A 12,217-nucleotide genomic window follows, 5' to 3' on the forward strand; every position below is an offset into this window, starting at 1 on the left:
TAATGGGCAGTAGTCATTTGTAGAAAACAGTAATGGTGAATGTCACACGTGTTAATTGCGCTCTTGGGTTGCACTAATAATTGGTAGATTTAAATTACTTTTGCAGTTTTCTATTTTCCTTCTTTTTAATAAGCTCACCGGCTTGCTATAGTGAGATATTAGATCAACATCGCTGCAATGTATTCCGACAGAAACCCAGAATTTTTTCTTCATTGATTAAATCTGCAGTTGAGGAATAGCACATATAGACTGGGGATAACAAGTTGGTAGGAAGTTATAGAAGCACATACAGTATAAATGTACAACACAAGCCTCCAACATGGTCAGATTTGATTTTTTAGCAGTTTTTGTGTTTGCATTTTTCGTGTAAAACAGACCAACAATGTTATAGAATTGTTTCTAAAAGAAAACACAATAGGGGATAATATAATTTGAAAAATGGATGCTGGACTCCAAGTTGCAGTTATAGTTTGCTTTATTAAACACAGCACAGCCCACACAGACCTTTCCCTGACTGTGTGGGTTGTGCTGTGTTCACTAAAGTTGATTCTAACCAAAACTTGAGGGTGCGACATCCATCTCTCATGTATACAGGCTGGTGGTTAGCCACAGGATATTGACACTTGAGATAAAGAAGCCAGATTTGAGTGCCTTGAGTTGGGTCATCTTGTATGCAATCTTTGCAAAGAAATAATGTACAAGGTTTGTATGGGCATTGGTGAATACAAAAAGGAGAATAATGCTGAGAATATAATGTAGTCATAAAATTATAATAATGTAGAGTGATTTCAACCAGGTTATTGCAGAATGTCCCAATCAAAAGAGTAGAGAGGAGTAGAAAAAGAGTATTACATTCTAAAGGAAAGAAATGTATCAGCTAAAATGTATTCCGGCATCCTCTGTTAAAGGAAATCTAAAAAGGTTTTGTGTCCAAGTATAATAAATGTATTATTGTATATAATAGGAGGAGCTAAGGAGATAGAGAAAAATATGTACAAGAGCATTACAAAACCAGTGTAGGAGATTAAGGCTGCAGCTAACTATTATTTTCATAATCGATTAGTTAGCCGATTATTAAGTTTGATTAATCGACTAATCGGATAAAAAAAAAAGGCTCCAGTGATGGACTACTAGTTTCTATTGAGATTGTAGTCCATCACGGGAGCAAGCTTGGCGCGGTGGAAGTAAAAAAAAAGTGTGGTGTGCAATATAGTACATTATACAGCGGCGCAGTGCAGAATACCAGCAGCTATAGAGGAATGTAGCAATAGTACATTAACTATAATGTACTATTTCTGTGATTTATAGTCCTCTGTAGCTGGGGTTATTCTGCATTGCACTGTATATAATGTATTATTGCTGGGTATTGTTGTTCCTCTATAGCTGCTAATGTTCTGCAGTGTGCCGGTGTATTATACATTGGTTTTCTGCATTGTATTGTGCATGGTGTTCTGCATTGTATAATACAGCGACACCCTGCAGAACACCAGCAGCTATAGAGGAATGTAGCAATAGTACATTAACTATAATGTACTATTTCTGTGATTTATAGTCCTCTGTAGCTGGGGTTATTCTGCATTGCACTGTATATAATGTATTATTGCTGGGTATTGTTGTTCCTCTATAGCTGCTAATGTTCTGCAGTGTGCCGGTGTATTATACATTGGTTTTCTGCATTGTATTGTGCATGGTGTTCTGCATTGTATAATACAGCGACACCCTGCAGAACACCAGCAGCTATAGAGGAATGTAGCAATAGTACATTAACTATAATGTACTATTTCTGTGATTTATAGTCCTCTGTAGCTGGGGTTATTCTGCATTGCACTGTATATAATGTATTATTGCTGGGTATTGTTGTTCCTCTATAGCTGCTAATGTTCTGCAGTGTGCCGGTGTATTATACATTGGTTTTCTGCATTGTATTGTGCATGGTGTTCTGCATTGTATAATACAGCGACACCCTGCAGAACACCAGCAGCTATAGAGGAATGTAGCAATAGTACATTAACTATAATGTACTATTTCTGTGATTTATAGTCCTCTGTAGCTGGGGTTATTCTGCATTGCACTGTATATAATGTATTATTGCTGGGTATTGTTGTTCCTCTATAGCTGCTGGTATTCTGCATTTCGCCGTATAATCATTATACAGCGCACTGCAGAATGCCACCAGCTATAGAGGACTACAAATCCCAGCAATAATACATTATACAGGCTGTTTAATGTATTATTGCAGGGATTTGGTGTTCCTCTATAGCTCCTAATGTTCTGCAGTGTGCCGCTTTTTAAAAAAAACAACACACAGGAAACATTAAAAAGCTCCCGGCCTATCTCGACTTACCTTGAATGACGGTGTTGTCGGGGGGCAGCAGCGTTGTTCGTTTTCGGCAGGCAGCGGCGAGTTGGGAAGCTCACCGGGAGGAGAGGGCCAGACGCATGTCCTCAGCGTGGGCGCGCGTCGCGTGAGCGGGTATACCAGCGTAGGCGCGAGAGCGGCTTAACTGACGTGGGCGTGGCGTAAGCGGCGGGCGTAAGCAGCGTGCGTGAGCGGCGAGCAGGAAATTTGAATTTAAGCCGACGAATCGACGATGGAAAACGTTGACAACGTTTTCCATCGTCGATTTTAATCGACTTAATCGAATAATTGTTGCAGCTCTATAGGAGATCCACCCTTTGGATTAACTATATTTGAACAAATATGCCTATAGGATGCCTTGGGGAGAGGCATTTTATCCATCATCTATAATTTATTGATAGGAAGTAAAAATCGGACCTTGCCAAAGTATGTTTCCCAATGGGAATGCGATCTAGATAAACAGTTGAACCTGAGAGAATGGGCTTAGATATTATAGTACCACTGCTCATTTTTCGATTAATGTGACGGCTTTGGAAGCCAACTATGAAATTCTGTTCCGTCGGTATTTAGTCCCGCTTAGAATAGCTAAATTTGCAGATGGAACCTCCCCTAATTGTTTTAGGGGATGCAGTGAACTGGGACCGATGCTACAAATATGGTGGAGCTGCCCTACAATTAGATGGTTTTGGTCAGAGGTTTACCAGGTGATCAATACAGTATAAGGGAGGCGATTTAGGAGAGACCCATGGGATGCTCTGCTGAACCGAAAGCCTGAGGGTTCTATCAATCTGTAGATTAAGCTGATGATGTTTGTTTACCACAGCCAAGCAGAAACTTGCTAAGGCATGGCGATCTAGTTTCTTTTCTATTCAACAGGTTAAAAATAAGGCCTGCTGGTAAATGGTAAATGAAAAGCTCTTGGCAGTTGTGAACGACACAATTCCTCAATTTAAAAGAACATGGGAGCCATGGATACAAAACTATCTGTCTACTAGATTGAGGGTGGTGCTTGATTTGTAGGTTTAAGCTGTAAGAGGGGTGGAGGGGGAGAAGATGAGGAGGAGGAGGGGGCTACTTTTCTTATTATGGGGGGTGGGAGGCACAAATATGATGATGACCAGGGGGAAGCTTTTGTATTAGAATAGTTTGTCATTTTATAAGATTTTGCTTTTATATTTATTGCTTCTTAGCTTCATATGTAATGTTCCAAGGGGCGTAGGAAGTGGTGTTTGCTATGTATGTATGTTTATAAATTGTTTAAAATCCAATAAAGATTATTGAAAGTCAAAACCAGTATAGCCCAATTCCAGCCAAATAGAAATGAAGCCAAAGAACGGCTTTATAAAATGAATATTTTGGGGCTGATTTGCAAAGTGTATTGGAGCAAAAGTAGAGCAGCTGTTCAAAGCAACTGGTAAGATCTCTTTTTTTCTTTTCAAAGATAAAACAATCCTTGCTATAGATGACTGGCCCACTTTTGAGTCAATTTTCTTTTGTAATTCCGCTCTAGGAATTCAGGTCCAAATATATTATAAAGTCAAAAGAAAGAGTAAAGAATAGGTGTCCTTTGTTCCTATCCAGGCAAACCAAGCAATCGTGAAAATATAAACTTTCACCTTTTTTCTTCTCTTGCTGTACTTTGAGAGCAGTACTAGGGGCCATCAAGGGTCCAGACAGTTCAAATCTTTAGTTTCTTGATAGTGATCTACAGGCACAAAGCTCTCTGGAATTACAGGAAATAACTTTTCCTTCCCTGGACTAGAACCCTACTGACTAGCATGCTGATCTGAAAGAGTGCCGGCGTGCCTTCCTTTATATAATGAAGAAAAATATAGCTTGCCTTGCTGTCCAGTTACCTTAGTGCACTTTATTCTGCACATGTTTGTAGACACTTAACAAAAGGCATGTTCTGTATGGGCTGCTAGCATTCTACGTATATATTTTTCACACAAAGGTACAATTGATCTAAGCAGTACACTTAGTTGTATAAAGATGTTCTGGCATGCTATGAATATATGGAGGCTGTCGTTTAAGAGACACTTATTGTATTGCTCTTTTAAATGTTTTATTTCTTCCGTATTGTAGCGCTTCCAGGAAAAGGTGGAATCCTTGGAACAGGAAGCAGCAAATGAAAGACAGAAGCTGGTTGAGACTCACATGGTTCGTGTGGAGGCCATACTGAACGATCGCAGAAGAATCGCTCTGGAGAATTACATTACTGCACTTCAAGCTGATCCACCAAGGGTATGTGTTGTTTCTGCCTAAATATTCCAGCATGAAGTTCCCTATGGAAAATACAGCTTGTAGTCAGATTCACAAAGCCTCCGGCCTTGCAAAATGCCCCCCAGGCACTGCCCCGTACATTTTGGGATACCAGGGAAGGATTCTGAATGTAAGGGATTAAGGGTTTTAATCTGGTAGCTCAGAGTTGTGGCGACATGAAGCCCACCCCTTTTGTGCTAAGCTCCTCCCACTTTAAATATCTACACCATTGGTAGAAAGTATAAATGGTCCATCTTGCCCATCAGTACTAAGAATGATAGTTGATTCCTATTGCAAGCTATGTTTTTTCCTGAGGCTTTTTTGTAGTACATTTCAAGTCAACCTGTGTGCACAGAGTACTCCTTATACAAAGAGGATTACTGTTCTCTGTGCTGTATGTTGTGCACAGAGCGTCTCCCTAATATTTTTCCATATGGATTGAAGATGGGGGACTGCTGAAGGCACTGTGAACCTAGGAACAAAAATGCATCTAATCTGGGTTCCCCTGTATATGGCCTGGTTCAGAGCTTCGGGTGTCATAACCAAAAACAACGCATTTGTAATCACAACAATTGTAAACTAAGTGGCCACTTCACATCTGTGTACTACATTGAGGTGTATTTGTAAAAATGAGGCTTGTCCATGTTCCTGTGTGTTTCAAGTCCAATACAAGTCTATGGAAGCTCCTAAAAATGCTCTATACATTTGAATGAGTTTTCAGTATGCTGTGGGTGAGCACAGGGTAGCATGCCATCCCGTAGTATCAAGTCTTCCCATGGTTAACTGCCATGTGGTCACCCACATACAAACAAGATGGCTGACATTGTGGCACTCCCCCTCCTCAACCGCTAACATCACTATTAAAAGATAGATAGAGACGCAGAAGAGTCTGGGAAAGCTTGGCTGGCAGAGTCTTCCCACAGTTGGGGATGTATTCTTCCTCTGCCTGGAAGAGAAAAGTCCACATCAATGTTGTCACTGCAGCAAACTAATCCTCATTGGCTAAAAAAACAAAAGCTTACCATGCATTAAAACACATTTAAAACACATATTCAAAAATGCAGTAAAGCAGACAGATGCGAGTCCGGCTTATGAATCTCTTATCATTTAGACCTTTCGTTATATTACTTTGTCGCAGCTGACTCTGTCAGCTGAGCGCCAGTTTGGTTCATTCTCCACTGATAAAATGTCTTAGAATTTCTGAGCAGTCAGTAAACTCTATAAAATCAATAAATTTCTCGAAGAAGAAAAGTCAGTTAAACTGGGTCAGAGATTAACATAATTAAAAAATGTTAATGATGTTCGTTTGATGTTACAGAATATACCTTGCGCCTTTGCTAGATCCTTCGCCTCCTTATCTGCAGACGTCTGCTTTTCATCACAGAAAGCATTTCAGCGGCTGCATTTGCTGAAAAATACAGGGAAATTATTTTGTTATTTAGGTTAAATGAAGCAGTCTGGAATGAATGATAAGACGAGACTTTGTGAGCAGCCACCCATAATCCCTTTTAATATCAGGTGCCCCCTTCACACTAGAGTTATCTCCTTTCATATCAGGAGCCCCCTACACTTTAGTATCCTCTTTTTTCATATCAGGAGCCCCCTTCACTTTAGTATCCTCCTTTTTCATATCAGGTGCCCCCTTCACACCAGAGTCCTCCCCTTTCATATCAGAAGCCCCCTCACATCATAGTCCACCCCTTTCACATCAGAAGTCCCCCCACATCATAACCCCCCCCCCCCTTCAAATCAGGAGCCCCCTCCACATCAGATTCCCCAATGTAGCAAACATTTAAAGGCACCTCTGAGGATCTAGAAGTGTGATTGAAGGACGTACACAGCCACTTGGAGGTGCCTGCTTGATGGTTTGGGTCACTTTAGGAACCCTTTCCCAAGTTCTGTTGCTCTTTCTGTTTGTCCACTTTAAATGTCTGGCACTATTTGATTCCTATTTTGTCCTCCTTGCAGCCCCGCCATGTTTTCAACATGCTGAAGAAATATGTTCGCGCTGAGCAGAAAGACCGACAACACACCCTGAAACACTTTGAGCATGTCCGCATGGTGGATCCCAAGAAAGCTGCTCAGATCCGATCCCAGGTATAATAATTGCTGTTGGTTTTATCTTTGTAAATCATTTTTATATTTACAGCTTAAAGTGTATCTAAAGCCAAGAAAACAAATGTGATATATTGAAACTTATCAGTCTACACATGTTGTGGCTAATAAGGTTTTTTTGCCTTCCTCTGGATCAACAGTGGGTAACTGTGGACATAGCGTTCTGTTTTAGGTTTTTCTTTTTTTTCTTTTCTTCTCTTATCTCTATAGGTTGAACTCGATGGACTTGTGTATTTTTTTAACCTGACTAACTATGTCACTATGTGGCTGAATTAGTTTCCTTTCTTCAGGCTTTTGACCTTTAATCCTGCCAGCAACACACTTCCTGTCACTACCCACTTAGTGTACTGATTTATGGCAAAGCAGCATTGTCACCCTAGGCTACTAAATTCGAAATTGGATTACAAATACCCCTCTGCTCTCCTTGTCTCCATAACACGGGGGGTTGGTGTTCTGTAGTTCACAGAACAGTACTGGTAAGAGCTGATAACATGTTTGACGTTCAGTAGACAGGACGTTAAAAGTTCAGTAGACAGGACGTTAAAAGCACAATGGATTTCTGGAAGGATTAGCATGTACCTTTCTGTTGCTGCAGAAAATGTACTTAACCTGAAAAATTATAGCTAATGCAACCACCACATCAAAGGGCCGGTTAGCTGCTTTATATATTTTTTTCCATTTCCTTGTGTTTAAGGGGAATCAGGCTGATGTTTTATGGAAAGCACTTTTTTTCTTGCCTTTGTGGCCCGGCAGGTAAACATACATTTACAAAGAACTCCACCCTATCGAACAGAGCGTTAAAAGTTGGATTTTCAGTTGGATTTGGGGAAACCACTAGGGAAATGTGTTGTGTTGACCTGTTTCAATTGCTTTTGTTTGATTTGTTCATTGCAAACAACTGAGAGTTTGTAAATGTTGCCAATAAACCTGATTTGCAATGGGGTTGAATTATTTTGATTACAACTGTAGATGAACCTATGTCAGCACTTATGTTACATAACGTGCCATGGACCATAGGGTAATCGATTTACACTGGCCTTATATAAAAGGTAAAAGCTTAAGGCCAATCCGCTTATATTTTGTCTTCCCTGGTTTCTTTCTTTCCTCTTATCAAATTACATTTTTTAAATGAAGCCTTTCCGTTTTCAGTACTTACCAAATTTTAGACTCAGTGGTGTTATTGCTGGGTCCTGTGCTTCTCTGTGCAGTGCAGGCAGATCACGGCTTGCGGGAGGGGTCAGCAGGGTGCTCTACATAGCTTCCTGAAAACATCACAGCAGCCTGCCTCAGTACTCTTTTTAAGAGCCCTGTTGCAAGCGGTGGGCTAGTTCTTGGGAAGAGTTATGCAAATATGAAATTGCCTACATAGGCGGATGTCAGTCTGGAGAAGTGGGCGTTCCTAGGCGAGCTGCATTTGCATGCAAACCACTCTAGGTAAGGAACTTAAATCTAATTAATAAAAGGGAGCGCCAGGGTCAGAAAGAGTTAGATGATACTGGATGATACTGTATCTGACTTGCTGCACCTTCTAATGCACAATATGAGAAGCTCACAGTGTGCAATAAAATCAGAGGAAGCAATTTCAGTACATTACAACTGTACAAAACTGAAGCCAAGGCTGGAATTCAGCTTTAAATACTTATAACGTTGAGAAATATTGATGTAAATGAGCTTATTCAGTGAAGAATGGTTAATCAGGTCTGAGTGTGCCAGAGTCGGATCCTTGAACAATGAATGCTGCTGCACATTGATGCTTGTCTTGCTGAATGAGCCGTATTGTCTGCAGTGCTGGTGTAGAAGATGATGCTTATACTCAGCCCTGTCTGGTCACTAGAAGAGTTAATTCAGGAGCTGCACATAATAGATCATTGTGCCTCTAATGTGCTATTGATCTATTGCCGACAGATTTATGCATCTGGAAACAGATGACTACCACTGGCATGATTGAAAAAAATGGCTTATGCTGGTATATTTTGGTCCAGAGTCAATTTGTAGATCTAATACAAGTGCTGCATGACTGCTGATCCAGTCCGAGCTGTTAATCTGAGCATGTTGAGGTTTATTAGCATTCAGACTCTGCTGCAGACCAATTTCTGTTAATCCATTAAGCGTAATAGCAGATGAGGAATCTTCCAAAGAGACAAAGTCTCTCTGTTCTCCAGGAAGCATGTACGGCGATTGTGCTGCTGTAAAATTGCTGTGACGGTTGTTTTGTGACATTTGGATCTGTCGGCCAGCTGTGCCGCCGGATTTTCTGTCCAAGATCTTAATACGGTGCTTAATGTTGCAGGAATAGTCATTTCTGAAGCTTCCTAGACCCCCATTGCCGAGGAATAGACCCCTGCTAAGTGCATTCACTTACTGTAAATGGCTTCCTGGCTCCTGCAGTGGGGAGTGTTAATGAACATTAGGAGTGTCTGATTTTAGTTTATTTATTTTACTCATTTGTGGTTTTCTGCAGCAATTTACTGAGAACATTGAGCCATTCACATTAATCCCCTGCCCGAGAAGGAACTCGCAATCTGTTGACACGACCCCATTTGGAAGGAAGCCACTAAACCTACTGATAGGGAATAATGTATATTCAAGGACGAAACTTTTTTTTTTTTTAAGAGTAGGGAAAGGTTAAAAGCTCTAATTCTCTACACCACAAAAATATGAGTCCAAATCCCTGAAGCATCCCCCCTCCACCTTTCTTCCCTGTTTCTCTTCCCTGACCCCATATTTCTGTCTTTCCTCCCATTTTCTCTGGTTTTGCAACAGTTTCCCCCAACAAGGGTTACTCCTTGCTCCATGAAACGTTCTCTTCACCACCAATCCCTCCACCGTTATTAATATATAAATAATAATATTATTATTCAATAAAAATAATAAACTTCACAAATGCAAAACATTTCTTGTTTGCACAGTCAGGAAAAGTTATACAGATATTGTGCTGCAGCTGATCTCTATTATAGCAATACTATGTGATGCAATGTGTTTCAAGTGATCTATTGTATTGCATCTCCTTTACATATACTAATCTACTGTCCATTGTACTGGTTTCCAGTCCTAAATAGAGAAATTAAAAGAAGTAACAAAGTGGCAGGCTACATTCCACACTGCCCCCCCAATTAAATGTTTGTGTGCAGAGGACATCTTTAAGTCTATGTGGCTCTGTACTATTTTGTACATAAATCTGTCTCATTGTAGCTTGTGTTAGTGTTTCTTATTGTAGCTTTCTGCTGTGTGAAATCTATCTTGAAAAGATTTTATTGATGGCCTGTGTTGTGCGGTATCAGCATAATAATGCTTCAGAGAGAAGCGATGCCATCTCTGAGATTTAGGAGTGCCGTCAGCAGTCTTTTACTATTTACAATGCTCGTAGGAAGCTGCCTTTGTTTTCCATGAGTATTAAACATGCCATATTTCTTGTAGGTGATGACACACCTCCGTGTGATTAATGAGCGGATGAATCAAAGCTTCTCTCTCTTATACAAGGTCCCCGCTGTGGCTGAGGAGATCCAAGATGAAGTTGGTAAGTGAGCTGCTTGGTGGGTATAAAGTGCCCAAAGAAGTAACTGTGTTACCCATGGCAACAAGTCAGAATTTCCATTTTATGTTCACAAGAAGGTTAATAAAACTGAAATAAAAAAGGTGCATGGCTTCCAGGAGTGACACGGACCTTTTTTTTCTTTCAGACACTTCCTTGTGCAATGTTAAAAACCTTATCCTTTTATGTGTGAAAGCAGAGCCAGATCTTCCCCAAGGAAAACCTAGGCAGGACTCTAGGGTTTGGGGAAGTGCTGGGGGCGCAGGTACAACCCACATTCTCCTGCAGTAAATCAGGGAGGTAGCACAGTTGATCAAAGCTGTGCACCTTCCTGTTGCCTTACAAGGTTCATGGATGTACTTGTAGGCAGTTTGTGTCTGATGGAGCTATGTCAGACCGGATAATGCAGATGGAGTGGTTTATATGTCTATGGCATTTCTTATACATGTCAGTTGAAGGTATTGGGGGGTCATAGCAAGTGCCTTGTCGAGGGCCCCTTTCTGCCTTATTTAATCTCTGCTTTATGCCCCACTCACACATGAGCATTTTCTGACCATTTTAAAGCGTATTTCATGTGTTTATCTTGTATTTTCATGCTTCGGGTGTTTTTTGTTTTGGCCAATGGAAAGTAGTATCATCTGTGATTTCATACATCATCATTGTCCTTGTATCCCCTTCCTGGTTTTTCGGTGTGGTGCCTTGTGCTTTTGTAGCTCCCAATCCATCCAGTTTCTTCCCAGGCCCTCTGCTGCTTTCTACGCTTCTTATAACGGGCACACTGGGGTGGTAGAGGTTCATGTGGGTCCTCACCAGACAGACAAATGTCTCCACATCCAGTATAGACACTCCTGAATCCTCCGTTCACAGGCCTGAGATTGCAAGGAGGAGGAGACTGGTTGTTAGATGCAACAAAATGCACTAAATCACTTCTGTTGCAGATTTTCAGGCACTTCCATTGAAGTGTGTGAGGCCAAAAACATGATTCAGAAATAAAGCGTGTGCACTTTTTCACACGACAATCAGCAGCGTGATGCCCAGGTGTAAACCGGCACCACCAAATACTATGGCAATGTTGAGCGTTGCCATGCTTCTGGAAATGCAAAGCAAATCACTCAACTTGAATTGGGGCTGCATCTATTTTACTTTTCAGCTTTATTTTCCCAAAAATGAATTGCAGTCCGAGAATCAAAAATTTCATTGGAGAACAGATACCCTTTAAAGTAAATCTGTCATAAAAAAAAGTTTCGAGCAACAAGCACCAGCATAAGAATGTAATTCTTTCATGCTGAATCTGCTTCTAAGATACACTGTAACCTTGCCCCCAAACTGCACTATACCCACCTTACTAGTGACCACCTACCGCTCCTTCCTTATTTGCAGCCAGCATTAAAATGAGCTGTGTCAGCTACCTGGGGGGGATGATGTCACTGTCACAAGGTGAGGAGTTCTCATGCTCCTCCATACCCAGAATGTGGGGTATTGTGACAGTGACGGGTGGGGTGAGACTCTGGTAAGGTGAGCATGGGGGTGGGGGTCTTTTCAAAGACGCTGTCACTTTGCCGTGGATGAACAAGATGACAATGTCTCTTTACGTGGCGAACTGTGAGCAAAAACCTACAGTAAAGCACCCTTCTTGCAATTAATCACTCTTCTCCCTGGCCAAATCCTTAAACTTATATAACTGTGCTTGCCCAATTCCTAAAATATGGCCGCAACTCTTAATCTTTTTTCTCTGCACTTAATTCCTAACTTTCCATCATACTTCTTAACAGGCTCCCCTTTAAACACTTAGGGCCCATTCACATCAGCAGCTGCGCTACAAACCAACGGCTGCTGGTGTGCATTGCCCGGCTACAATGCAGTGGTGTGAACTGATTCCATCTAAAACAAGGAAATTGTCTTGTGTTGGGGCTGCGCTGGCCATTTTTTCCAACGCATCTAGTCTGAAT

At 41.1% G+C, this 12,217-nt stretch overlaps 1 protein-coding gene across 4 annotated transcripts in view; it reads left to right on the forward strand.

Moving 5' to 3' along the window:
* Positions 1-12,217, forward strand: part of APP (amyloid beta precursor protein) — a 207,434-nt gene that overhangs the window by 178,640 nt on the left and 16,577 nt on the right. For all 4 annotated transcript variants that reach the window (XM_018562783.1, XM_018562782.1, XM_018562785.1 and 1 more), the window contains 3 exons: positions 4,445-4,603; positions 6,590-6,718; positions 10,154-10,253. In XM_018562783.1, the coding sequence (XP_018418285.1) occupies positions 4,445-4,603; positions 6,590-6,718; positions 10,154-10,253 (388 nt within the window). The remainder of the gene's footprint in view (positions 1-4,444; positions 4,604-6,589; positions 6,719-10,153; positions 10,254-12,217) is intronic.

This window comes from Nanorana parkeri, unplaced genomic scaffold, assembly GCF_000935625.1.
Source record: "Nanorana parkeri isolate BGI_ZX_2015 unplaced genomic scaffold, ASM93562v1 scaffold599, whole genome shotgun sequence".
In the NCBI taxonomy this organism is placed as follows: Eukaryota; Metazoa; Chordata; class Amphibia; order Anura; family Dicroglossidae; genus Nanorana; species Nanorana parkeri.